This window comes from Ictidomys tridecemlineatus, chromosome 11 (genome assembly GCF_052094955.1).
Source record: "Ictidomys tridecemlineatus isolate mIctTri1 chromosome 11, mIctTri1.hap1, whole genome shotgun sequence".
In the NCBI taxonomy this organism is placed as follows: domain Eukaryota; kingdom Metazoa; phylum Chordata; class Mammalia; order Rodentia; family Sciuridae; genus Ictidomys; species Ictidomys tridecemlineatus.
The window spans coordinates 40,057,689-40,085,607 of NC_135487.1; the positions used below are offsets into that span (position 1 = coordinate 40,057,689).

The 27,919-nt window shown below is 51.8% G+C and overlaps 1 protein-coding gene and 1 long non-coding RNA gene across 23 annotated transcripts in view; one reads left to right on the plus strand and one right to left on the minus strand.

Moving 5' to 3' along the window:
• Positions 1-8,351, plus strand: part of LOC120890767 (uncharacterized) — a 35,115-nt gene extending 26,764 nt beyond the window's left edge. For both annotated transcript variants that reach the window (XR_005735183.2, XR_005735184.2), the window contains exon 2: positions 54-8,351. This is a non-coding gene — a long non-coding RNA (uncharacterized LOC120890767). The remainder of the gene's footprint in view (positions 1-53) is intronic.
• The window catches only part of Lrp8 (LDL receptor related protein 8), a 79,593-nt gene that overhangs the window by 31,128 nt on the left and 20,546 nt on the right, over positions 1-27,919 (minus strand). For 7 of the 21 annotated variants that reach the window (XM_078026283.1, XM_078026271.1, XM_078026278.1 and 4 more), the window contains exons 3-6: positions 12,994-13,116; positions 4,964-5,092; positions 1,123-1,506; positions 106-231 (exon numbers count right to left, since the gene is read on the minus strand). In XM_078026283.1, coding sequence (XP_077882409.1) covers positions 106-231; positions 1,123-1,506; positions 4,964-5,092; positions 12,994-13,116 — 762 coding nt within the window. The remainder of the gene's footprint in view (positions 1-105; positions 232-1,122; positions 1,507-4,963; positions 5,093-12,993; positions 13,117-27,919) is intronic. The other 14 variants (XM_078026270.1, XM_078026272.1, XM_078026274.1 and 11 more) reach the window with 5 other exon arrangements.

Sequence of the window (27,919 nt, forward strand, 5' to 3'; positions counted from 1 at the left end):
GAAATACATGCCAGGGACCAATGGGGGATCTTTTCCAACTCTGCTTTTTCCAGATCACGGCTTCTTCTCAGGGAGGATGCTGCCCCATTGCCTGTGTGAACGCACCCTGTAAGCAGCCAGCTTCATCACTCCCATCTGGACAGTCTTGTTCCTGGTTGCAGCGTTTGATTGCAAGGACACAAGTCCCATCCCCACACTGGAACTCGTCCCCACGGCAGGTCCCCAGCACTGCTGGAAGAGGGCAAGAGGAGATGTTCGGGGTCAGTGTGGTTCTAGGTCAACTCTCCCCCCAAACCCCACACCATATCTACCCCTGGCAAGAACAAAACCAGTGGCTAAGCTTAGGAGTCCTCAAAGGACACCTGGCCAAGGCATCTCCAGTGTACAGATGGGGAGACTGAAGCTCAGAGAGGGGGAAGGCTTTGCTCAGGGTAACAGCACTCTGGCTGGCAGAACCACAAGTAAAATTCAGGTCTCCTGTCAGTGATCACCTAGGGCCACTCCTCCAGAACAGACATTTGGCCTTCCATTGAGTCTTAGTGCTCATGACTTAATGACTTTATCCATTTAGCAAGCCCTGCCTGACCCAGGTGCTGTGCTGGGGATGGGGACCCCATAGACTTGCAAAAGAATCTCCCCATCCTCTAAGAACTCAGGGTGCAGAGAAGGGCTGAGGAGTACGTGAAAGAGGGCATGACAGTGTAAGATGAGGACAGTAGGGACCTGGGGTGGCCCAGTGGAAGGACCCAGCCCAGCTGGGATAGTCAGATTGTAGAAAAGGCTGGTGAGGAGTTCCTGAGTGCACAAGGTCACTGTTTAGAGGCACTAGTATGTGACTGACTGGATGGGGACAGGGCAGTGGGAGGGAAGAATGAAGGAGAAGGGGAGATTGGGGCAGATACAGGTACCATTGAAGATGCTTGGCTTCTGGGGTCAGACCTGAGCCCCACTGCTTAGTAGCCATGTGACCTCAAGCAAGTCACTTTATTCTCCCAACCTAAGTCCCTAGTAAAGCAAGGCAATGTATTCAGGGTAAAGCAAGGAAAGGAAGCCTGCATCTGGCCTACTGGCAGCCGGATCTGCAGGCCCTCGGCAGGGCTGGATGATGTGGAGGGGGCTTACGGCAGTCGGCCTCGTCTGACTTGTCCTTGCAGTCGTGGTCCCCGTCACAGCGCCAGCCCAGGTGTATGCACTCGCCGCTGCGGCAGGCAAACTGGGAGGTGGGGGAGCAGGCTGCCGGCGCGGACGTGGTCCCCAGGCCTGCTCGACCACAGAGCTCGGCTGCCTCATCTGAGTGGTCCTCACAGTCGAACTGGCGGTCGCAGACCCAACGCTCAGGGATGCAGGCGCCACCAACACCGCCACAACGGAACTCACGGGGCCCACAGGCAGGGTCCGCGCAGCCGCGCTCATCGCTACCATCACCACAGTCGTCATCGCCGTCGCACACGAACACCGCGGCCAGGCATGAGCGGTTGCTGCACTGGAACTCGTGTGGGGCGCACACTGCGCAGGACAGAGAGGCGGTCGGCCGCCGGCCCCCATCCCCGCCCACCCGGCCCTGCTACGGAGGCTCTTTCACCTACAGGAGGGAATGAGTCCTGCTGAAGGCCTGAATGGGGGACGTGAAGCCAGGCACAGCAAAGTGGAGCTTCCAGTGGTGACCCTGGGCAACACACTTGCCCTTCCTGAGCCTTATGAGCTTCCCTGCATAAATGAGAGTGAAGATTCCTGCCGTGCTGCCAGCAGGATGGTGGAGCAGGAAGGCTCTAAGCTGCAGAGCATTGCCTGTCTGGACAGAGAGGCAATGATCTATACAGTCACACTGCAACAGGATGTGAGGTTGTCCCCTATCTCACAGCTGTGGGTAGCATAACCTACACATTCCATCACAGGCCCGGCCCTGGCATTCCCTACTCTGATCCCAGCACCTCACTCCTGAACGTGTCCAGCTCCAGACACCTTAAATGGTTTGGTGATGCCACGCACAAGGGAGGGTCCAACCTCCAGGCTTTGCTCAAGTGGTTCCACCTGCTGGAAGTCCACCTCTTGCCCACCAGTGCCTCTTTTTCTGTCATCAATTCTTTTCCTTCAAGAGCCCAAGTTCCACCTCCTCCATAACACATTTCTTGTTTCTCTACTTGGGACATCTCCTACTGCCTCTGCCCTGTGTGCCTTTCACAGCCAGCCCAGATGCCTGGGTTTCACATCCTTCTCCATCTGCTCCAAGACAACAAACAAACAGCCTAAAGGTGACCCTATTTTGTCCTGAGGGTCTGGCATGGAGCTCCCAGCAGGAGGTAGATGTGGAGTGGATGGTTATGAGACTGGCCTGGGTGTGAAGAGTAATTGAGGGCATAGGTCATGGCCTCTGGGCTTCCCCTCTCTGATGGGCTGCTCTGAGCTCAGAAGCAGGGAGGACCTTAGAGACCAGTCAGGCCACTCGCTAGTTTACAGATAGGAAAACTGATTCAGAGAGGGGAACAGCTTGCCCAGAGTCACACAGTCCATGGTGACAAGAGAACCAGAACTGAGGTTTGGGGCATTTTCTTCCTTTTTTTGGTACCAGGGATTGAACTCAGGGGCACTTGAACACTGAGCCACATACCCAGCCCTATTTTATTTAGAGACAGGGTCTCTCTGAGTAGCTTAGCGATCCTCCTGTCTGAGCCTCCCGAGCTGCTGGGATTACAGGCATGCACCACCCATTCCTTCCTTCTTTGACTCCTTCTCTAGCTTTTCTTGTCTTCTTTCCTCTTGGAGTGTAAGCTGTTTTCAGGGTCACAACTTCCTTGCCTCCTTCCTTCCTTCATGTCTTCAGATACTGGCAAAGAACTAGCTTGGGGACCCAGGTGAGTCATGGGTGCAGTGGCTGTGATCACAGGTAACAGGGTAGTTGCAGCACCAGATCTCTCCACGAGGGGTCGCCCATAGCCTGTTTATATTTTCTGGTGGAACAATGTCAATTTTCATTGTTATGGAGCGTAAAGTGAGGTCTTTGGTTTCACAATGTAGGCAGCTCATGTCATGTGTTTCTGACAGCTCTACCAAGTTTCTGACAGTTGCATTTTTTCTCCTTCTGGCTTTTGAGATGTTGGGGCATCCATGGGAAGCACATGGTATGGATGCCACAGGCTCTCAAGAGGACGCTGATGCCTAGATTAGCTCCCCTCCTACCTGTCCAGAGTCAGTTTGTACATGTCCAGAGAGGATTCATAGCCTTCTGAGAATCCTGATAGGAAGTGCTTCTTTTTTGTGGTGGTAGTGATGGGGGACTGGAGATTGAACTCTACCACTAAGCTACATCCCCAGCCATTACGTTGTTGTTGGTACTGGGGATCTAACTCAGGGACACTTAGCCACTGAGCCACATCCCCAGCCCTTTTAATTATTTTTATTTTGAGATAGTGTCTCAGTATGTTGCTTAGGGCCTCACTATGTTGCTGAAGTTGGCTTTGCGATCCTCTTTCCTTAGCCTCATGAATCACTGGGATTACAGGTATGTGCCAGCATGCCCAGCAGGGAGTGCTTACTAATGAGTTCTCACCAAGGTTCTAAAGCTAACAGTAACTTTAAAATCCATGCTACCTAGACCCACACTCACTCCCAGCATGCAAATGGAATAGCCTCTGAGAGATGGGAGAAGGAAGGACACATTTTTCCTCTGCCCAGACAGTAGTGAACTATAGCAGAGAAGCCCAGTAAGACCTAACACGCTTGCTCTTATAATTAATGGGAAATATTTCTGTCCCAACATACCTACTTAGATACTCCTACCCTCTGCCATAGTGGTAGACTTTATATTGGAGGAATCATCTGATTATAGGGAAGAGAGGTAAGGAGAGAAGAGGATTCTCATGGACCAGTGAGTCCTTACAAATTATTATAGCTGAAGAAATGAGCCAGTACCATCACTGGGGCATTGAAACTGCTGGTCCCAGACAGGATCTCCCCACATCCAGATGCTCTCTGCTTCAGACCCCTCAAAGCCCCAGACCTAGAATCTGTGACTCAGAAGTCTTGGAGGAGATGGCTTTCCCCTGGGCCGGAGGAAAGGCCAGGGTGCACATAGAGAGGCTGTTGGAGAGCACAGGGGTGAGAGGCAGCAGTGGGCAAGTGGCAGGCTTAGGACCTTCTGTGTGAGCACTCATGTCTCTGCCTAGCCTCCCAGATTAGTAGTCAGTCTCCCTGCCCCCATAACCTTGTGCTTCCAGAGGGAGCCCTATGTAGGATTCACCTCAATGTCCCTTCCAGAGTTTGGCTCCAGGCCTGGCACACAGTAGGTACCCATCAAATTGAAACAAGTAAGGCCTAGTCATAGTTCCCCCTGGCCCAGGCCTTATTGGCCTGCTCCCTGGGAAGGAGATAATCCTGTATTTGAAGTTCAGTGATGTGGAATTGTCCCAATGACCACTTCCATCTGTCCCTGCTGAGGCTGTTGGGACTGTCTTCCCTACCCTGTGACATGTGTGCTCGAATCTGAGATTTCTGCAACAGTCGTCCTTCACACCTCAGGAATCTGCCCTCCTCCCCCAGACAATACCCATGCCCTGGCTCAGGCCACCACCATTTCTCCATACAGCCCACTCCCTGGATCCTTTGCCTTTTCTTAGAAATTGGAAAACTTGTGGAATGGATGAGCAGATGTCAGGTGTGGTAAAAAGCTTTGCTGTTCAGACCTGAATTTCAATCTCAGTTCTATCACTCAGACTTAGGCACTTTTCCTTCCTTGTCTGAGCCTCAGTTTCCTCACCCATAAAATGGTGATGATAATGGCTACTCATGAGGTGGTTGTTAGGATGAAAAGAAGAAAATGTCTCCTAAGTGCCCAGCTGTTACTAGTGTCCTGATCATTATCCTTTCCTTTCCACTTGCCAGGCCCCAGGAAAATAGAAGCAGCCACTACTCCCCAAGGCTGCCTGACCATGCTTGGTAGACCCTGGGTTTCTGATCCCAAACTCACAGGTAGCACAGCCAGCTTCATCTGCTCCACCCTCGCAATCCTTCTCCCCGTCACAGCGCCAGGAGGCAGGCACACACTTGTGGCTGGTAGGTCCACAGCTCAGTTTCTCTGCAGGACACACTTGCCTGGCTGTGGAGACAGATATCCATGCATGGTTTAGCCAAGGGGGACACAGGGCATAGTGCCAACCAGTCCTACCACCCAGTTCCAGCCACCTGGCACAAGGCTGTGGGTGTCCCTCAGGATCCTCCTGTCCCACATCTCAAGTTTCTTCATCCGAAGTCCCTGTATGCCTTTAGGACTTTCCAAATCCAAATCTGACCCCACCATTCCCCTGCCTGACACTCTTCTCATGGTCCCTGGTCCCTGACACTCAAGTCCCTCCTTGATCCAGTGACTCCTGCCTGTCTTGCCTGATTACCCTTCTCACTCCCTCTAGATCTTTCTTTCCAGCTCTAGCAACATGCAGCAGCCTCCCTCTGCACTCCTCTACTCTGCACTCCTCCCCGACGTTTCCCAGCTGGGTGCCCTTGGGAGATTAGGCCCAACTAGAGCAGGGTTTGCCTTCCAGATCAGTGACGCCATAATCCGAAGCTGTATATGTGAGGGTTCACCAAAGCCCCTGTAGCTCCAGCCCACCCCTCTCTAAGCCCCCTCTTCTAGTAATGGTGCTAAGCCCACCGCTGAGAGCAGCTACCGCATGGCAGGGCCCAGCGGGACTACACAGCTATAATTACTGCAGCCGCAATCAGAGGCTGACTCAATCAGGGGCCTGAAGCCCCAGGGTTGATTCTCAATTTGGAAGAAAGAATGAGAACCCTATTCAAGGCTGGGGGCAGCTCTTATCCTGAGCTTCTCCTGATGCACTTGACAGCCAAGGCAGATGCCATTTCAGACTCCCATGGTTGGCTCCCTACTGCCTTCCAGGGTGTGTAGGAGGCCCAATCTCAATGGTCTCTAGGATGTGCCAGGCACAGTGCTAGAGGCTTCTATTTAATCTTTTTTTTAGGGGGGTTTCAGGGATTGAACTTAGGGGCACTCGGCCACTGAGCCACATCCCCAGCCTGATTTTGTACTTTATTTAGAAACACTGTCTCACTGAGTTGCTTAGCATTTAGCTTTTGCTGAGGCTGGCCTTGAACTTGTGATCCTCCTGCCTCAGATTCCCAAGCCGCTGGGATTGCAGGTGTGTACCACCACACCTGACTCTATTTAATCTTAATAATAACCAAGGAAGGTGAAGATTTATGTCCCAGCCTCCAACATGGAGACCGAGGACATGAGCCCTGGAGCCTGGGTTCAGATTCTAGATCAAACATTCACTGGCTATGTGAACTTGAGCAAAAATCCTTATCTCTGGGCCAATAAAGTGGGGATACTGCTGTGTCCTATCATGATGGGGCTGGATTTGTACTCAGTGGTAGAGCACTTGCCTGGCATGCATGAGGCACTGGGTTCAATCCTCAAATAAATAAATATATTGTTTCCATCTACAACTAAAAAAAATCTTTAAAAAAGATTGTTATGATGACCAAATTAATGTCTGTAAAGTATTTCAAAGAACACTTAGCCTAGTGCTACTATTACAACCCATAGATAAGAGATGAGTACTCATGAGTCTCATTCATTTATCTATTGATTATTGCTGGGTACCAGACAAGGTGGTCTGCACTGAGTTCTAGTCATGCTGCTGGTAAAAAGTGCATGAGTCAGCTATGTCTGAGATTGGGAACAGTCTGTGGTACCCGTAGAAGCAGTGGCTGATCTCATGCTGATCTCTGCTCCCAGACTAATTTCCTCTCCTCTTGCTTCTATACCTGAGATGAGGAGCCACAAGGAATGGAGAAAGGACACAGAAAAGTTGGGGAGACAGGTGTGGGGCAGGTGTCTGAGTCAAGGTCCACCGACAGTATTATGCCATGGGAGAAGAGTAGTTTTGACCCCTCCAGTATGAACTTCAAAGTTATCCCTAGGAATATATTTTATGAATTATAAGGCAATCCATTGAGAATACAGGATTCATTGGATAGAAATTTCCCTTTATAGCTGCCAGATAGAGCTCTGGAAAGCACTGACACTCAATGACCTTTTAAAATGTCACCTTGGGGCAGTCATATCGGATAGTAAAGGGGGACTGGGAGTTTTAGAGATGGGGTCCTTCCAGGGCACCTCTTCCACTAACACACTGTGAGTGTTCAGGCAAGCACTTCTGGGCTCCACCAGGACGTGAAGGAGCTGATACCAGTGTCTCCTGGAGAGTCCTCTGACCAAGGGGAAGGCAGTGAGGGAGCTATTAGAAGTGCAGGTTCCCAGGACCCAGTTTGTTCTGACTGAATCTAGACTAGGGAAGAGCTCAGGATTCCAGGCCCCTCTGTATTAGAACCCTTGAATTAACATTGGGCATTTATAAAAGATACAGGATATTTTACCTCATTCAAATACAAGTGATACCATAAAAGGTGTTAATAGGTGTTTCAGACACTTGTAAGCGCCCCTGAAAGAGCAATGGGATGAGGGCAAGGCACCACTTGTTCCCAAGCCAGATCCAGGAAACAACCTCAAAGGGGGTTGGGAGGGCCACATTTACCAAGCACCCTTGGTGTATCAGGCTGCTTGTGCCAAGTATTTTCCCATTTTATCTTACCACAGTGTGAAAGCTTAGCATCCCCCTACCCCAAATTCACATTGGAATTTAATCCCCAACGTGATAGTGTTAAGAAGTGGAGCCTTCATGAGGTGATTAAGCCATGAGGGTATGAATGGGATTAGTAGCCTTATGAAAGAGGCCTGAGGGAGTTCCCTTGCCCACTCTGCCATAAGGACTCAGTGAGCATGTACCATGTATGAGGAATGGGCCCTCACCAGACACTAAATTTGCCAACGCCTTGATCCTTAGACTCTCAGTCTCCAGAACTAAAAGCAATAGATTTCTGTTGCAAATTAGTCAGTTTAAGGGATTTGGGGCTATAGCAGCCAGAACCATCACCCTTCCCTGACAGGTAAGCAAGCCCTGCAGGCTGTGAGTACAGAGATCATCATGTCACCAGTGTTCCTAGAGTGGAGTAGATAAGCACCCCATTGTACTGATGAGGAAACTGAGGCTCAAGGAGACAAAGTAACTGGCCCAAAGATGCACAACAGGTGAGAGACAGTCTGGGTTCCTCTGACTAGAGCCCTGCCCTTTCCAGAAAACCCTAGACACTCTAAAATCAGCCTCAAACTCTCTTCCCCAAAGCCTAAGTGACTCAAAGTGGCCCTTGACCATATGCACCACCTCTAGAGGCCTGGTTCTTTAGACCCCAGTGCAGCAGGCAGCCGACTGAATTTTGAATGAATATTTATACAGTTAATAGCATAACCTTTCAACAAGGACAATGATTAAACAATCCGTCTGCTTCCTTTATAATTAATAAGACATTTGCTGTGTCCCTAAATAGACAGTTCTAATTACAGGCTCTCAAGGATTCATCAGTGCCTGATAGCAGCATCTCACCCTGAAGAGTCAAGACTCTTGGAATGCCAGACAAGAGGGGCCTTGGAGGTCACATTGATGAGCACCCCTGGTCCCAATGTCTTGAGAAAGGAATGATTCCAGATATTCAAAATGCCCGTCTCTCCTGGAATCCCATCATCTCTCTTGTGACATTGTTCTTCCCAAAGTTAGGACTTGATCTGGCTCTCTAGGCCCCAGGTCAGGCCTCTCTGCTGCAGAGCCCTTGGTAGAGTGACATGCAGATCTCCTTTGGAGGAAGATCCTATTATTTCCTCCATTTTACAGCTGAAGAGAGCAAAGCCCAGAGAGGGTATGTTGTCTGCTCAGAGTCTTATAGTGAGGGGCAGAGCTTGACTTCCAAACCAGGTCCAAATACACTGCGTAATTTTTGTATTTAACTATTACACATGGAAAAAGTAGGCCCCACAGGTCTCTTCCACACATCTGAGCTGGAGAGGAGTCACTGGAGGAAGGAGGCTCACTGAGCCTTTGCTCAGGCAGGTTGTGCATGATGGCTATCAGATATCCACTGTTAGGATTCTTGAACCCAAAGGCCCCCTGACAGTGTGATATAAGAGAGAAAGAGCAGGGTTTGAGTCAGATAGACTTGGTCCAGGTTTCATTTACTAAGGTCCTAGGGCAGGTCAGTTAACTTCTCTGAATCCTGGGGTTGAATCATTTGGGGGGGGGGGGCGGGGGGGTGGGGTTGGTGGATGTTTTAAATGAGGAAACATGGAAATCACTGTATTTGAGATCCTGGAACAAATCTAAAGCTGTAGAAACTGTTTCCCTTAAATGAACTGTACATGCAAAAGACTGGTAGGGCACCTGCTTCTACCCTGGGACATGCACATGGGTCCACATGGTTCACCATGGTACAGCCTCCACCTAACTGTAGCCTCTCCTTCATGCATGCCCCCAAAGGACACCTTTGGTCTGCTGTCCAAGTACCCCACGTTATAAGATGCAGAAGTTAAAACCTCTCCCATCTCTCAGACAAGAGGAACCCTCCAAAGTTGGCAAGGGGGCTTGAAACTACTCCCAGGAGTGGCTGAAGGCATTTATTAATTTCTGGAGAATCTTGCCTCAGAAATCCAAATCCATGGGTACTTTCTCCAATACATAAATTCACAAATTAACAAAAAAGGATATGTCTGTTGAATAAAAAAAAGGAAAGTACTTAGTAGCTACTCATTGATTAAGCAAGTCTACATATCAACTCACTTGAATTTTAGAAGCAGACAACCTCCAAATGGGGACTACCAGCTCCAAGGAGACTGGACACTCAGGTGATGGGAGCTACTAGCTCTCCCCAAGGAAACACAGCATGAGACCATTGCTTTGTGCCCAAGCTGGGAGTTACACCAGGCTCCTTCACGTGGGGTCTGGCAAAATGCTTCTACCTAGGTCAGTCCCTAACTTGCTGGGTGATGTCAGGAAATCCCTGGGCCTCCATTTCCTGATCTATAATAAGAAGGTGAGCTCGATTAATCAGCGAGATCCCCCTCCCAAGTTCCATATTCCATATTCAGTAAGGAGCACCCAGAGTGTAACTCATTCCTCTTGAATCAACCTCTCTTCCCCCTGCCCATACCCCTTCCCAACAGAGGCCTGAAGGTGGGTCAGAGTGGTTCCCAATCAAGTGAGCTATAATTAGAGTTGAAAAGCTACTTTCATTAGGCAAATGTTCTGGGCTTTTCTGTTATGACCCTGGCTATATTTTTTTAAGTACAGAATTCAGAACCAGAAAGAATGGAGCTGGGAGATATCTTGCCCAATCAGGGGCAAACAACATAGTAGGGGGAAATGTAAGAACTGGGAGCTGCTGCCACATCCCTTTTCCTCTCATCATAGCCCCCCTCACTTATACTGTTCTAATACTATAATATTCTAATATCTTACTATTATAAAATGTTGTGTTGTGGCAGAGGTCTTAGAAGCCAACATAATAATAAAAATAACACCATCATTTACTCTGGTACTGACACTTGCACTTTTTCATGAGATCCTCACAATCCCTATATGGCAGGTATCATTGTACCATTTGACAGATGAAAGAAACTGAAGCTCTGGAAAACTGGGCAATTGGTATGAGGTCTCACAGGCTAATGGACCAGACCCACCTATATCAGATACCAAATCACTATACTTTATTGTCTATAATTTTTCTGCTAGGGGTGAGGAGTGGGACTCTATCCTGGGAGCTGGCACAGTCCCAGAAACCTGGTAAGCTATGGAGATTGCTATGGCAACGACAATTAAATGGACAGCGGGTTGGCTGCCGGGATCTCATTCAGCTGGGAAGCTGTGAGCAAAACTACTATCAGGCCCTGCTGCCCCAAGTTCTGCCTGACCCTTGAGATCTCACTCTGGCAGACCTCTTCCAGGAAGCCCTCCCCAGCCATGGGCCTTGCCTGCCTCTGATCAATGTTAACGGGAAGCAGGGATCCTGGTCCTTGTGCCTCAAAATACTAAGAGTTCAGGAATCTTGATATCATGAAATTCTGGAATGTTAGAGGTCAGGGCCCAGACAGGAATGAGAAATAGGTAGAACTTCACAAGGAATTATTGGGATATTCCAAAGGAGAGTTGGGTCTCTCCGCTCCTGCATGCTGCCTTCTCTATTGCTCCCACAGGTGTCCTGTCCAACCTCAGAGAGCTTGAAGAGCCTGTCTTTCGTCCCAGAAGGGGGACCTGCCATGAATAAGCTGTGTATCTTTGTGGTAAGTCAGTCAACTTCTCTGGGCCTCTAGTTGCTCAACTGTCAAATAAAGGGGGACCTGGGAGGCTAGAGGGATGGAGCAGGAGGGCCCGGCACAGCCTATGGATGGGAAGGCAGCAAGTACTGGGATGGGAAGCAGGGGTGGGAGGGGGCAAGGCAGGGACAAGCAGGAGGCTGAGGAGGGGGTGAGCAGCCCAAGAGAGCAAGGTGAAAAGGCCCGAGGAGGTCCAGGAAATAAGGTGAATAGCAATAGAGATTGAGTTGTGGAGAGAAGGAGGGGCACAGCCCTGGGGCATTAAGATAGCCCCCAAATAATAACCACAATGAGGCCCCTGTTCCCCTCCTTTCTGCCCCCAGTGTCCAGGGTAACTGCTGAAGTGGGCGGATGGCAGAGCTAGCTAACTAGAAAGGCCCCCTGTGGCCACAGCCCTCCTTCCCAGATTCACTCCAGGTGCACATGACTCTGCCCTTGGAGGCCAGGCAGCCACAACCAAGTGGATCAACTATTACAGCCTCAGTTTCCTTCTAAGTGGGCCCCACCTCCCTCCCAAGGTTTCTAAGAGATGCAAATAGCAAGTGGGCGTGGCTGGCTTTGTTCCTTCTGAAGCTCAGGACAAAGCACTGGGCTTCCCTCCTGCCCTGGCGCCCCAGGACAGCATTGATTGGGGCTATCTGGAGGGGTAACAAAAGGATAGGGCCTGTGGTATGACTGAGGAGGGCAGGGGCAGTTGTACAAGGAAATGACCCCCTTGTCTGCAGCGGGGTCGCTCTTGCTCTCCTCTCTCTCCCTTTCTCTTTCTCTCACAGACTGGTAGCTCTGTTGCTAGGAGACAAGGAAACCCAGTTATCTCCAGCCACAGCCTTAGATGGGACTGTGGCCTCCATTGTCCCTGCCTCTGCCTCTAGGGCAACTATTACCCCTGAAGAAGGGTTCCCCGTCCCCAAAAGCCCCACCATTCCACCACGTGCTCACCCTGTCCCAATCTTTTGTCTCAGGCTTACACAGCTGACACTCTGCCTCTGGACCACTGGGTCCTTCCCCACCCCCTTCTCATCTCCTTTTTAATTTAACAAATGTCACGGAATGACCTGCCTGGTGTAAGTTTGCTTAGAGGATTAGGGCCTGGAAAAGAAATCACAGAAAGACAAAGCCCTGAGTGTGGGAGGCGGGCCTAGGGCTTTGGTCCTCCATAGCACCCCTGGCTGCATCTGTCACCAGCCAGCTGGCTAGGGACAACTGGGCTCCAGGGCTCAGCCCACCCAAGGCAGAGGAAAAGGCTAGGACCTCAAAGTCCTGGCTGGGTAACAACAAGCAAGTCACTCAACCTCTCTGAACTTCAGTGTCCTCCTTTACAAAATTCTGAAAGTGACAGCACTTGCCTCCTGAGGCTGCTATGGGGATAAAAGGAGTTAACACACACAAAGAGTTTAGCACAGTGTCTGGCACACTGTAAATGCCTAACAAGTGCCAGCGGCCATTCGCACTACTGGAATTGCAATTTGGGTCCTCAAGGACACCAACAGGGGCGGCCTACAGGAGGTACTATGGCTACTTCTGGGCAAAAGGACTCAATGGGCTGATTCCAGTGCCTGGTGCTATAGAAACAGGGTCTGATGTGCAACTGGTATGAAGAAAGCCCAGAAACAGGTAACTAGCAACTAGAAACGCTTGACTGCTAGGCCCCCGACCCCGGGGTATGGCGGTGTTCAGCTGCTCACCTCAGTTGAGCCTCACAACCTGCCGCCACAAAAGAGCTGATGAGGAAACAGCTCCAGGGCAGCCCCCACCCCACCAGTCCAAGGGACAGGACTCACGGCAAGTGGCCTCGGACTCGTCAGAGCCATCAGGACACTCCTCCTCTCCATCACACTTCCACCGCTCAGGGATGCAGTGGCCGTTGTCACAGGTGAAGTCACTGTCTGCACAGGTCTTCTTAGCTGTGGGGCAAGGAGAAGAGCATGAGGGTCAGGTGCGCACAGAAGGCTTTTCTACGACGGTCTGGTCTTAGAACAGTCTGGTCTTTTCTAAGACAGCAATATACTCTGTCTAAAAGCTGGCCCACGTGACCTCCCACAGTACCACCAGACCACGGAGCAACTCACTCAAGAGGAGACAAGAGGGAGAAAGGCTGACTCACCCTGCACCCATTTACTGAGGGTCATGTGAAGACAGGTCCAGGAGCTCAAGTCTAGCAAGGGTGCCTGGGGCCATCACATCCTTGCCACACCCCTCTCTTCCCTCAAAGTCTACTCCAAGGAGCCCTCTCTGATTCCCATCCTGCAGCTGCCCCTTTAGCCCGTTCTCAGCCACTTTACCTGCCTCCCCACCCCAACCAGCCTGGAAGTCAAGGCCCCTTCAAGCACAAATAGGGAGCTCATGAATCCTAAAAGTAGACGTTTCCTTTGTGGCAAGATTAATGAGGTATTTTGTGCTCATAGTGGTGACCAAGCACCTACGGGGCAAGACACTCAAATCAGTCCCTATCCCCGAGGCCCTTGCAGAGGTCCTACAGAGGAGACCTCTGTCCTGCACTGGGTTTTGGAACCCAGCTGGGCCTCCTTCCATGTGCGTGACCTTGGGGTAGTTACTTAGCTTTAAGCCTGTATGTAATCTTCTTATATATGTAATGGGAGCCGGAAACAAAGGCTGTGAGCAGTGAGAAGTTACAGCCCAAGTGGAACATGCGCAAAGAACCCACCCCCAGCAGATGCTCGTGAGCAGCAGCCACTGCTGTTTTCATGGTTGGAGTCTTAATTAAAAGTGTAAGCAATGGGTGTTCCGTGTCCACCCAGGGGATATAGCAAGCTCAGCTCTCACAGCTGGTGAGGCAAGAATGTGGGTACCAACCCCAGCACAAGACTCTCTGATGCCCTATGTGCCCTGTCCTGAGAGGCACTACAGTTTGGTATCAGGGAGTGGAAATGAGAGTGAGGGCTGTGTCCTACGGTACCCTCATTATTATTGCTGAGCTGGGGTCCCAGCTTCTTCCTGAATGCTGACTGTATCTGACAGGCCAGGGCAGGTTGAGGGCAATTGACCCCTCAGGCCTCCTGTGGGTGAGCTGGGGCTGCCTATCCCCCACAACCAGCAGGTGTGCAGGGGTAAGGCCTTGAGGACCCCAGCCTGGACCTCTCAATTCTTGGGGCTCCTCTGCATCAAACGTGTATTCAATTTATACCCTGCCCAAGCTTGGCCTGAGGGTCCAGAACTTGCTACAGAGCAGCAAAGTGGGAGAGAAGGAGCACAGAACAGGGAGTGAGGAGGCCTGGACTCCAGTCTTTGCTATGCTGTTCTGCTGTGTGCCCTCATGCAAATCTCTGTCCCTTTCTGGCCCTCAGTTTCTTCATTGGGAAAGGGGCAGGGGATTTGTTGAGATATAACCTTTCAGTGGAGAAGGTAGTTCCAGATAACGAGGCCCAGAAATGGCAGGGATGGTCTCTTTTCAGCACAAAGAGGATATCTCAGCACAGCAGGGCTCATCTCAGGCCTTGGGGAGCCCAGTCCTCCCTTGACTGACCTTGGGGCTGATATGCAGGGGCCAACTGGATCATGCACCTCCCCAGGGGCTGAGGTCCCTTGACCCCCTGCTGTCCTCCTTCCCTCCCCATTCTTCCCAGTCCAGTCCCCCCTGGATTCTAGAGGGCTCCTGCATACTCCATACTATTTATAACATCACACCTTGCTCAAGTTGTCCTTTGTCTGAAAACTGTTTCTCCAAACTGCTTTCTTCCACTCTGTACTTAGATATCACCTCCTCCAAAAAGACATCCCTGAACACTTCTAATCTTTGAGGACCTCCCCTGAGCTCCCACAGTCCTCTAAATGTCTCTAGAGTACAAGTTGGCAAACTTTCTCTGTAAAGGGCCAAAGAGTAGATCTTTAAGCTGCAAGGGCCACATGGTCTCTGTCACACCACTAAATTCTGCCATTGTGGGGCAGAAGTCACCATAGACAATAGTTAAGAGAACAGCTGTGTGTAAATAAAAATTTATTTATAAAAAAAGGCAGCAGGCTGTGGCCTATGGAATAATGACTTATGCTCTAGATCATCAGTGACTCCATAGCCCTTCATGATTAGCTGTCCTCTCTGTCCTCCAACATGGTGATGTCAGGCTCCGCACAGGACCCAACATAGTAGATTTCAGGGGGAAAGTGAACTAAATGTCTGGCTTCTGCTCCCACATATCAAGGGCCAGGACTCCACTTCTCCCCAGGAAGTTCCTTCCCATTGGCCAGCTTTATTGAACTCCTTCCATGGTCTGCTTGCTGCCCTGCAGGGATCTGGGGAGAGAGACTGGGTAGCTTGAATCCACTCCATTTCTTTTTTTCATGAAATCCTTGCAGTACATCTGCATTCTGAGCTTTCTTCACACTTTCCTTAGCCAGATGCCTCTACATGCAGGCTAGAAGAAACCCAAGGAATCGGAGTCCACCTACAGATGGGGAAGAACCTAAGTCGCAGAGAGGAAAGAAGCCGGCCCAGGAAAACCCAGCAAGGCAGGGACAAGAGCCAGCTCCCCTGTCTCTCAGCCCTCGGCCCCCAAGCAGCCCTCTCTGAGCTCTGCACAAGAGGTCATTGTCAATACCACTTCTTGATAAATCATAGTCTGCAATCATTGTAAAGTGAACACCTGTATAAGCTGTGGCACTGGGAAATTCTCCCCCATAGGAGTTCAGCATCCAAACAAAGAAGCAAATATTCTGAGTTTTTCTTTTTTTAACATTCCCCAGATGCTTCCTGGATGGCAGTGTTGATGCTACGGGTTTTGCTCATGAAGCCCAAGGATAAAGACTCGTTATGTCCTCACTCAACATATGAAAAAATTTGGGCCCAGAGATGTTAAGTTACATGACCGAGGTCACATCTGAGTGGGAGCAGGGCCACAATTTGAATTTGCAGTCATATGTCTGTACTTTCCCACCATGTTCCCCAAACACACACTCGGCTGTAGAGGTGGAAGAAAAGCCCAAGGGTAGATGGGGAGGCCCTATGGAGGCTTCAGTCAGCGTCACTGAGCCTCTGCCCTGGGAACACAGAGGAAACAAGTTAGTGGCTGGGAGCATAGAGCAAGAGGGTAAGTTTGGCAAGGATGGATGACCAGGCAGCACCCAGGAGACTGTGTTGTCAGGGCTATGTCCCTTGGTGCAGGATGCCCTTCTAGGGCGCTTTTCTGGCATTCTGGAAACTGAGGGGTGAGCTTGGCCTGCCTGCATGTCCTAGACCCAGCAGGCACTGTGCAAGGAAGCGGAGCAGCCAAACACCATCACAGTCCAGAGGGCAGTTGGGACGTCATCCAGGCCCAGAAATAGGGCTGCAGGGCTCGAAGTTCCATAGTGGTGTTTTGCAGGATTTATCTGTTCATTGTCAGACCAGTTTGGTCATTTTCCATCCTGGCTCCTTTCATCCAAAATCCAGTGACTCTCTGGTAGCTCCTGTTACTCTCATTTACAGAAGAGGCACTTGAGGCTCAGGGAGGTAAGGATGGCAGCTGGCAGAGTGGAATTTCAGTTCTGTGTGACTGCTACCAAAGCTTGAGCTCCTCCCTCTAAGGCCCTCCACTATCCCAGTGTTCCCCAGCTAAGAAAGAGAACCCCAGAGAGGAAACAGTGAAAGGCCTTTCAGATCCCAGGGACCATCAGACAAGGCAGTGAGGCAGGTCAGGCACTTAGCACAGAGGCATCTGCATGAAGCAGTTGCTTGCAATGTGGCCAGGAGTGTGCAGAAGAATTAACCTAGCCTCTGATGACCTGTTCTCTGTTAATGCACTGCCCTGAGGAGACTGAGGCAATAGGGTCACTTTCAGGTTTGGGACTCAACTGAACTACCTTGGGAGGTCCCCACTGGAAGTGTACCACAGAGGGACTTAGCATCAGAGCTAAGATTAAATCCTGGCATGGCTGCAGCCTCACTGGGTGACACTGGGTGACAAGTAAGTCCCTTCCCTCTCTGAAACAGTGGCACAATGGCTTCCCATGCAGCACTGCCACAAGGCAAAAGTTTTCTCTTGGGGATCTCAGTAAACATCCCAGCATTGGATCATTCAGTGTAACAGGTCCCAGAGTCCTCATCAAGGGAAGGGGCTGAGCTATTGTCCTGGGGCTGTCAGAGTAAGCCATGCCAGACCCCACTCTCCTGGCCTTGGCTCTGGTTCCCAAGACGATTCCCCAGCTGGGCTGGAGGCCGTGGCTCTGTTTCCAGGGATTTATGTCCCTCTATGCCAGTCTGCCCCTTGGACAATGCCCACCTCTGTGAGTCCCTATACTCCACAGCCCAGGAGTGATACATAGTCATCCAGGGTCTGCGACATCATAATCTGGTGCCATGGCAACAGATGGGCTGCCACAAAAGACTTGAGATTCCAGAGGGCAGTAAGGAGGGGTTGACCCCAGGGCACAGCAGAGTGGGAAATCCAGGACAAAAGAAATTGGGAGCTGCAATTTATAAGGAACACAGGCCAAGGAAAGCATCAGATGGTCCAGGGCCAATTGGACTCTGCTTTGCCATTTCTGGGCGGTGTGATGTTATTCAAGTTATACAACTTCTCTGAGCCTCATTTGCTTCATCTGCATTCAGAGATACTGTCCTTGCTTTACAAAATGCAGAGGGTTTGGGGATAAGGATGGCACTAGGGCTTTAAAAAGCAGAAGAAGTGAGGATTGTGAAGTCAGCGCCCTGGCCCCAGCAGCTGCATGCAATGCGGGGTCCATCAGTTGGCCTGTCTGGGCCTGCCTCCTCATCGGGAAATGGAGGCATGGTGCTGATTCTTCAGCCTGTCTCAGCACCCAGGGGCTGTGATCTTGTGAAATTATTATGATCACTCAGCACCTCAAAGCTTCCTCCTTCCCTGAGACAGTATACACCCTCACACTGCTCCCACCCTCACTCCCCACAGCCCAGTACAGACAGGGCTTCAAAACAAAGACTCGTCAGGGCTGCCCAGAGCTGCTCCATGTTCTTTCCCCTCTGCAATCCTGCCTTCCACATGTCAGAGCCCCTTCCATTTTAAAAGCCCAAAGAGAGGTAGGTGCCTTCTCAAGGCCACAGCTCATGCCTGAGGGGGGTGCACTTGAACCCAGGTATTAACTTCCAATCCCGCTGTGTAGGCCAGGAAGCTGGGGAATGGCCAACTGAGGAGGGCACTGCATTCAAGGAAGAGTCAGCTAAGCTGTGGGAGTGGGGCAAGGGATGAAGGGTGTTTCAGAAAGAGGGATAACAGCGCCTGGAGGTGCAGGAGCCAGCCCTCCTGTGCGGGAGGCTAGTGGCAAGGGGCCTGGGAGCTCCACCAGGCCAGGGCCAACTCGGCCCATGGGGCAGAGGCCCAGCACAGGGCCTGGCTTTCCTTGAGCTCCCAGGACCTCCCCAGCCTCTTGCAAGCCCATGGCTGCTGTTTAGCAGCCAGCGAAACCCAAGGCTGAGCTGCCAGAGCTTGCTTTGGAATTCAGTGAGAATGGCAACATGGACACTCGGCCCCTAGAGAGGAAGGACAGAAGACAGGGACAGGCCAGGGAGCTATCCACCCAGACATTTTGAATGACATCATTTTTCCCCTTGGAGATTCACGATGCCCACGGCTTACCAAAGGCCCTGAGATGGCCCATAGCAGACATCTGGTTCACTGTTTGCCCCAGCTCTTCCAAACTTGTTTAAGAAACTCCTTTTTTGGAGGCCATGCCTATTATTTCCCAAGTTTAGCAGCCAGCGAAACCCAAGGCTGAGCTGCCAGATGGCCCAATGAGCCATACCTGGGAAAACACTGGGTGGTACAAGCCCCTCATCCTACAGATAAGAAGACAGGCTTAGAAGGACTGGCTACAGTCACCCGGCAGTCTGGCACCCAGCTGTCATGACTCTGGGCCAGCACCTGACCAGGAACAACAGAAGTTGTTCACAGAGCATCTCAGCCCAGAATGGAACTGAGGGGACCTCCCTGGGGAGACCCAGTCCTTTGAGCAGGGCCTTTTTGAGAGGAGGGATCAGGACAGAGAGAGGGGATAGAGACCAAGCCACCTGGATCAGGGAGATGAGAGAGAGATCAGGGATGCAGTCTGCTCTCTGGTTTCCTGGGCTACAGAAAGAGGCAGAGCAGAGACCTATAAGAAAAGGTGGGCTTCAGCGCAACACTGTTGCTGAGCCGCATGGACTGGGGTTCTTCCTCTCCTGGGGCAGGTGAGAGACTGAGACCTAAAGCCTCCACCTTGGACCCTGGTACAAACAGGGGACTCAGCTGTTCCCATTTCCTCTCCCAGGCTAGGGCCAGCACTAGGTGGCTTGGCTCCCTCTACAGTCAGCCCTAAGGCAGCTGGGCCACTTGTACTGGGTGGGGTCGGGGAGATGAAAGGGCTGCTCCTCACAGCTACCCTTCTGCAGAGCTCGCCAGGCCCTGGCGTTGCCAAGACGACCACTGCAGCAGAAGGGAGATCTGGGGTGGGGGCAGGGGGCGTGCCAGTCCGCCCTTGGCCTACTAACCTGGCAGGCAGATTTAAATGACAGCCCAGGAAGCTACTATTAAACTGTCACCACAGTCAAACGGGACGACAGACTCCGAGTGTTCTCTGGCTGCAGCAGCAACACAGCAGGAGTGAGACGGGGAGGAGACTGTGGCCTGAGCAACCTGCACCTCCTCCCAGGAGACCTCAGCTGCCTGTGTCCACCCACTGCCAGAGTCACCCTCTTAGGCCAGGATAGGTCTTGGCACGGAGCTGGGGCACAGTGCAAGGCCTGGCAAACTTTGTGTTTCATTTTTAAGCAGAGGAACCCTTTTCCCAAGTGAAATTCTAATGTATAAAATAGATAAAAATAGAGTTGCATTGTTGGAAGCAGAGCCAGAGATAGGGGACCTCATCAGCTGTTGCCCCATAACTCAATGCCCTGCTGGGGCCTCTGTCAAGCCCTGGGGCTCAGAGCCCATGCTTTGGGATTCAGCGGTTTAAATCCTAACCCCTCCCCGGGCATGTGATGTCTCCAAAGAGCCCATGGGTCTATTATAACATTTAAGATGCTTTCATGGGTTTTGGATTCTAATTTTCTAAGGGCCCACATTTCTAAGATCACCACAACAATTTGCACATCCCAAGCTCCTGTGACAAGATTCCATGACAAACACTCCCAGAGTCAGACATGTCAATAGGCTATAGATGGCTGAGATTCTATCCCTGTCAGGGACTGTTCTGAGTTCAAGCTCCACACACTGTCAATCTCTGGCTCAGGGCTCTAGGCGGTGCTGGGAGGCAACTGTTCCTAGTGTCCTGACACCCATGAGTGTGGTGGGGGGGCTCATCCTTCTGCTGTATTGGCTCAGGCGAGTGCCCTTTCTCTGCCATCCTCCCATCCCACCTGAGAATGAGGAGGAAGCGACAGGTGCAGAGGAGATGCTTGACAAGTGAGGGTTTCGGAGAAAGCTTGAAAGGGTGAAAGGGGTGACACAGGAAAGATCACTTCTGGGTGAAGGCATCTTTGCCATTAAATTGGAAAAAGTTTCCCTCAAAATGTCCAGACCCGAAGCTGGGGCTGTGGCTCAGTGTTAGAGTGCTTACCTGGCATGAGTAAGGCACTGGGTTCGATTCTTGGCACCCCATATAAATAAATAAAATAAAGGTCCATTGACAACTAAAAAATATAAATTAAAAAAAAAAATGTCCAGACCCCATTGCACTAAGAAGTTAGGTACTCTAGCCATGCCACATCATCAGACAGACAAAACCATCCAAAATGAGGTGCTGAGTTTGAGCAGGCTGAGGGTCACATGGACTCTTCATTTTGATACTTTGGGGCAGGAAGTGCCCTTTGTCGTCTGTCCCTCAGACATGCTCTGAGGGAGCAAGATTTGGGCTGGGCTGAGGGATAACTAGGGAGTGTCAGGGCCTTTCAGTGTCCTGTGGTTGTGGCAGAGGACACAGGTGTCACCCTGTGATCTGGTTGAATCACCACATCCCATCCAAAAAATGGGATTTCCCTACCACCTCAACGGGGGCTCTTAGAGGGGATGCTCTCTTCCCCTCTAAGGAGGGAGGCCCAGAAAGGGGGAGAAACTTGAATAGAATAAGACTTCATAGCCAGACCCTTCACTGGGTCTTATGGCAAGTGGGCTCTCCACGAATACCCATGGCCTCTTCCCACTCAGGGCCTCACAGTGAGACGAGGCCCCCTCCAGCTGGCATTCTGGATCTGTGACCTCATGACACAGATGGTCCCTCCAAAAAGGTCACCTGGAGCTTTCCCAGCCAATACCTCCTTCAGACCCCAGCACATCCGAGCTGCTCCTGGACACTGCCTGACCCCCACCCGGCTGTCACCAAGGGAGGCCCAAGCCCTAGCTTGGGCATGTGGGACTCCCTGTCGCCAGAGGGAAGATGAGCGCCTCTGAGAGACCGACGACAAAGGGGTCTTCCTGTCCCAGTGATTTGTGGATACAGGCAGGAGGTATTGAACCAATGACAGGAGGGGGCCAGAGGGAGGCGAGGGCAGGATGGGACCAGCAGGAGTCTCTGGCTGGCGCCTGCCAAGGAACCAAACATGATGCAAGTTGCTGTTTGGAGCAGGCGACACACCGGGAAAAATGGCCCCACTCAGGCCCATCTCCTGGGCTTGGGCCAGTCCCACTCTGGATTTTGGTTAGTGATTTTGAAATCCCTAGGACTAGACTATAGGTCCCAGGGAAACAGCCAGAAGAAAATTCATGGTATCCTGTAAGCAGAAGCCTCCAGAGGGCAGGAGGCAAGGCTGGGAAGCCTTTTGGGGCCTCCAACCCAGGATCCTGCCTGGCTCCGGGTCTGCGTTCCCCTCCACAGAGGGAACTCAGCCTCCTCTGACCAGAAGACCTTCCCGCTCCACTCCAGTCAGGCCACTGGAGCTGACAGGTCCATGGTCTGCCTCCCTTGGGCAGGCCTCAGGGCTCAGGCGGTCTCCTCACACTCAGGGCTGTGTTCTTGCCACCAGCCCCCCCAGTGGAAGGAGGCGCTCTTCTCTAACGTGGCTGCAAAGGCTCCAGATCTCATTCCAGCCCCAATATGCTGCATGACACTAGGCAGGCCTTTCAGTCCCCACTAACTGCGGCCAGCGACAAGGAAGCCAGGCTAAAGGGCCCTGAGAACCCCAGACCTTACAGGGTGCAGACATTGCCTCCAATGGAGGGAATGACAGAGTAATGACCCCACCTATCTGGGGAAGAGCAGTTGGTCCCTCCTCCCCACCCAGAGGTCAGGGCACTCAGGCCCCTGCTGTGATCAGTATTGTCAGTGCAGCACCCTCTCCACGCATTAGGCAGCAGCTGCTCACGCTGAGAGGCTGCAAGGAAAATGCAAATGCTTTCAGCAATTAGGCTGCTAGGAGAAGTGTTTCAGAGAGGAGAGGAGCCCTACCGGCCCATCTTGATGACAAATGGGCAGCGACACCCTGTTATTGGGAAATCCATCTCCTGGTGCCGGGCCTGCGCCTCTCCACGGCGCCCCTCCGTGCTGGGCCTGGGCTTCTTGCCAGTAACTGTGGGGCAAGTCGTGCCTAGGAGACTGGTGGGAGCTCTCAGCCACCCCCAGTTCCACAGCAGCCATCCAGGGAGCCTCTGCTCACCTGTGCGCCCAGTAGGAGGCCTGCAACTTAGAGGTGGCTATGATATTATCAAGGCCTATGCCAGGGAGACTGCTGGTTAATTGGGACACAGTGTAAGAATATTCAATTGAGGCTGGGCACGGTAGTGCACACCTGTAATCCCAATGGCTCAGGAGGAGGAGGCAGGAGGATCTTCAGTTCAAAGCCAGCATCAGCAATTTAGCAAGGCACTTAGCAACTCAGTGAGACCCTGTCTCTAAATACAATACAAAATAGGGCTGGGGATGTGGTTCAGTGGTTGAGTGCCCCTGAGTTCAATCCCCAATACCTCTACCTGCCAAAAAAATAAAGATATTCAACAGAATGGGGTTAGCGTGGGGCATTCTGGATCTGCGATCTCATGACACAGATGGGTTGGGGGTGGGAGGCAGGTTCTAGCTGTGCTCTGTGGCCTTTGTCTAAGTCCCCTGCCTTCTCTGTGCCTTGCTCTCTTCCTCCATGGCAAGATAGATTGGACAAGTTCAGCTCCAAGTTCCCCCAGGCCCAGGACAAGGCAAACTATGGTAGACAACAGGAGCTGGTCCCCAGACCCTCACTATCCAATCCTGTGGCTCCAAGTGAGGGGTTATAAATCCATGGTCAGCAGCTACTGTCCTCCCAAAGGCATATCCATAATCAGAGAACCATTTTTTCTTGTCCTGCTGCCTCCCTATATCCCCTATAATATGTTCAAGAGCCTTTGCAGGGGACACAGGATCTCTTCAACTGCCTGATCCCTGGCCACCTGCCTCTCATAACCACTCAAGGATGACGGAGAGCCATAGGCCTTCCCACTGGCACCTTGACTCATGCAGCTCCACCAGGCAGAGGGGCCTTCTCTCTCCATAACCCTCAAGGCCAGCTCAAGCATCAGCTTGATGATATCAATTCCCCCCACCCCCAGCAAAGCAAAAATGAGTGGACCCCACTGTGGCCTTTGGGGGCACAGAGCACCAGGGGTGGAACATTAAGCAAGCTGGACTCTCCCACACGGTGCTTGTTTTACCACCATATTTTTGGCAGTCCAGCCCCAGGTAGTGCCTTTGGGAAGCCCTGTCGGCTGCGCCACCCTGGCTGTCAGTGCTGGGGTGAAGATCTGCAGGCTTGCTGGACAGCTCTCCTCTCCCTGCGGATGGTTCAGAGACCCCGGAGCCCTCCACCAGCCCAGAGCAGGCTCCACAAGTCATCCCAGTAGCTCAGCAAGCCAGTGACATGGCTGGAGCTGGGTTCAGATATAGGCAGACCCTGGCCAGTCAGAAAATATCTAGTCGGACCCTTGGCTGTGAGAAAGCCCTTTGGGGGGCTTCTTTGGGGATTTCCACAAAGCCAGGCCAGGGTTGGGGAAATCTTGGGCACCACACCAGGCTGTTCTTGACTTCTGGGATGACCCTGGACAAGCCCCTAATCTCCTGTGCCTCAATCTCCTCCTCTAAAGCGGAGGAAAGAGGCAGGTTTTCCACATGCACCATTTGAAGGCCTGCCTCACAGGTGAGAGCAGAAAGGGACCAACAGGGGGCACTCCAGGTGTGAGGCAGAGAGAGAGGGTCATCGTGGTTAGCCTGCCCCAGAGGGGAGGCAGGCATGTGGCTGGAAGAGGAGGGCAGCAGAGAATGGGGCTCAGGGTAGGTGCCTAATGGAGAGAGTGAAGGCAAGGACACAAGAGGCACATCAGCTCAGCAGTGGGGACCGTGGGGGAGTTTAGGAGCCAAGGAGACCGTGATACTGGGATACAGCTGAGCTTAAAGAAAAAAATGAGAGGTGAATCTTCCTTCATAGGGTTAATAGAAAGCTGAGGAAACAAGGACCTGATATAAAAGCCACAACCCAGAGCAAGATAAGATGGTCCTGATGAGCACAGAAGATGGTGAAGTCACTGTGTGGCCAAGCACACTCACTTCTCCTCTGTCTCTCAGTGCTCAGCTGTAAGAGGAGGATGTAATCTCCAAACCTTCACTCTGCCAAGCGAGGGCCAAGGTGGGGGGTCACTGCCCAGAAGAGCCTTAGGTAGACCCCCAAAGGAAGCAGTGATTTTGGCTGGCATCAATGGGGGTGGGAAGCCCATTCTGAGAAAGCGTGTTTGATCCAGAAGGAAAAGGTAGATTCTTAAAGCAGATGGAGTTGGCTGTTTCTGGCTTCTTAGTGCATTTGGAAGGAAATGGGGTCCATTCTCCAAAGCCCTTTAACCTCCCCCACTATTGGTTCCAGTGAGAGCGTGTGGTCTCAACCTCCACCCAGCAGCAGATTCCTCCACAATACTGTCCCCAAGCAGAAGCTCCCACTGAGGCCCCTGCACCACTATGTCCAGCCTGAGAGCAGCCTATAGCCATGTTAAAAGCAAAGGACTCAGGGCTGAGGTCCTGGGAGCAATCTTTATCATAGGTGAGTTAACCTATCGGAGCCTCATTTTCCTCACTAATGAAACAGGACTAGCCATCTTGGGTGGTGAGATGTGAAGGAGATAGTAGATGGCAAAATCATCTGGAGAATCCTATGGCCCCACAGAGGCAGGGGGGGTCCTGGAGGGTGATGCTGTTTATTGTTGGTTTCCTATCACCAACTCTTCTGGAGGCTCTCCCACTGGGACTCCTGGAGACAGCTGATGGCAGATGAGCAAGGAGCTTGGCTCAGGTCCCTGGTTCCCTCCTCCTGAACAGTGCTAGGAGGGGCTGGTCCACATGGGACACTATAGGGAGGCTCAGGAGGAGTCAGAGGGGACTGGAGGCAGAACACACCTGGAACTCAGGTGTTGGAGGCCACCTGATCCAACCCTCAGATTTCATTTATGAGGAAAATGCAGTCTGAGGCCACACTCCCAAGGCCACCTCAGCAAAGCAACTACACTCCTTCCCAAAACCCAGTCATGGAACAGAACTTCAGCCTAAGAGACTCATAGAATCACAAAATAACCCTAGAACCACATAATAGAATCTCCGTCTCGGGGAGGATGTTAGAATCTTTAAAACACAATCCCAAAGTCATCAGACCTATTCAGCCAAAGGTTTAGGCCCAGAGAGTTAACAGAATCTGTCCAATTTTGATATGTCAGAGAATCTCAGACTCACAATAGAACAGAATCCTAGAAGCTGGAAATCACAAGATCTAATCCAGGTGCCAGAAACAGTGATGGCCTGCCCCTCCCCCACCCACCGGTGCAGGAATCCTGTTCCCACCGCTGACATATGGCCATTCGGCCCTCTTGAATACTCTCAGCAACAGGGGCCTCACTCAGCTGTGCCGGCTGGAGGCTGGACACGTTCCCTCCTCCTGAACAGGGAGGGAAATAAGTTCTCAACAGGAGATCCCCACTTTGTACAAATGGATTTTTCACCCCTCCTTGTTCTTTGGCTCTGGTCAGAAAGATTCCCAGGGAAGTGGAAAGAAGCCAAGAGCTGCCACGAAATGACTTTAACCAGCAGACAGGCTGGTAATAGGTTTCGGTGGGAAAAAGGAAGGAGAGGGGCGATTAATTCCAACTTGCGATGCGATAAAGAAAATTAAGGCATAATACGGAGGAGGCAGCAGTTCCATTAACCTGCGCGGAATACCAATTACTTCGGGCTTCTCAAAATTGCTAGAAATAAAGAGAAAACCCCAAAAGAGAACGGCTGTGGCCCAAGGCTCATCTGGATTAGGCTGTTTGTTTGCCCTGGCACCCTAATGATGGGAATGAGGGAAATTCCCGGTTTCCTGGGAGACAGCCGTGCAGAGTGGGAGGAGAGGCAGGCCCACGCGCAGCCGCTTGTCCACTTGGCAAGAGCTCAAGGTGAAGGGTCCCAGGCCGCTGCAGGGAGAGCTCGGGGCAGAGGCTGCAAGCCTCCTCTTGCTCAGCTTTCTCTAGGGTTCACCTTTAGTCCCATGTTTTGGGAGGGGACCTGGGAGGGCTAAGCTTCTGCCAGCTCCTGTCCTAGCTAGAAAGTCTCAGGTCTGGAAGACAAAGAATCAAGCAGGAGCCTCCTGAATGCTGGTGAGCCTCCTGCTAGATGCTGGTGAGTCCTGCAGTTAGAAAAGACCTTGAGGGCATGCCCTGCCTCGGGGTATTGGTTCTGGGAGGGTAGGCTCAGGGCTCTGGTTGAGACCACCACCCATCTGAGGCCAGCCCGGAGAAAGAAGGAGCATGGGCAGTTAATGGCCATGGGCCACAGCACAGTGCCTCCAACCAGAGCTGGGCAAGAGGAGGCAGACATGGTGTGGGAGGTGAGCAGAGGTGAGGAGTGGGGCCAGATGCCAGGCAAACTCACCCCCACAAGTATCCTGGCCCACACCTCAGCCACTCCTACCATTTCTCAGAGCCCCTGATACAGGGTGCCCAGTAGCTTGGGATCCCCAGTCAGCTTGGCTCCCAGAGTAGGATAAGTCCCACTATAGCTTGGATGGTGAGGAAGCCAGTTCTGAAACAGCCTGCCGTATGAACACTGCCCACCACCCCAGGATGTCACCACTCACCTGGCTCTTGTCTTCTTTTTTTGTGGGGGGTGGGGGTACTGAGGATTAAACTCAGGGCACTCAACCACTGAGCCACATCCCCAGCTCTATTTTGTATTTGATTTAGAGACAGGGTCTCACTGAATTGCTTAGTGCCTTGCTTTTGCTGAGGCTGGCTTTGAACTCATAATCTTCCTGCCTCCTCCTCTGGAGCCATTGGGATTACAGGAGTGCACTACCGGACCCGGCTCTGAGTCTCATCTTCTAGTGAACATTTCCTTTGGAGATCTGGGAGATTCTAGTCTGCTGCTTGCTGTGACCTTCCTCCTGTCAGCAGTAGGTTAAGGCACTCAGAGCCCAAATCTTGGTATTGTCCCTTACTAGCTGTGTGACCTCAGGCAGGTTACTCAGCTTCTCTAAGCCTGTGTTCTCTCTCCTCATCCAAAACTCTGATGGGTAGTTGGTTGTGATATCAGTACTCACACAACTTTCATGATGAAAGGTGCCCCCGTGTCCCTCAGCTGCTGTGGTAGCACCCCCACCCCAGGCTATGTGTACAGTGGACCCTTAAGCAGTCTTTGCTAGTTTTCAAAGGGGGCCTAGTCACTGCTGTCCTGCACCACCTGGCTCTTCGGTGATTTATTTTCTCTGTGTAAAAACTAGAAGGGAGAGGAGGCTGAGGTGAGTTGAATTATCACCAGGCAGCCAGCCAGGCTCCCAGGGCAATTGGTTTC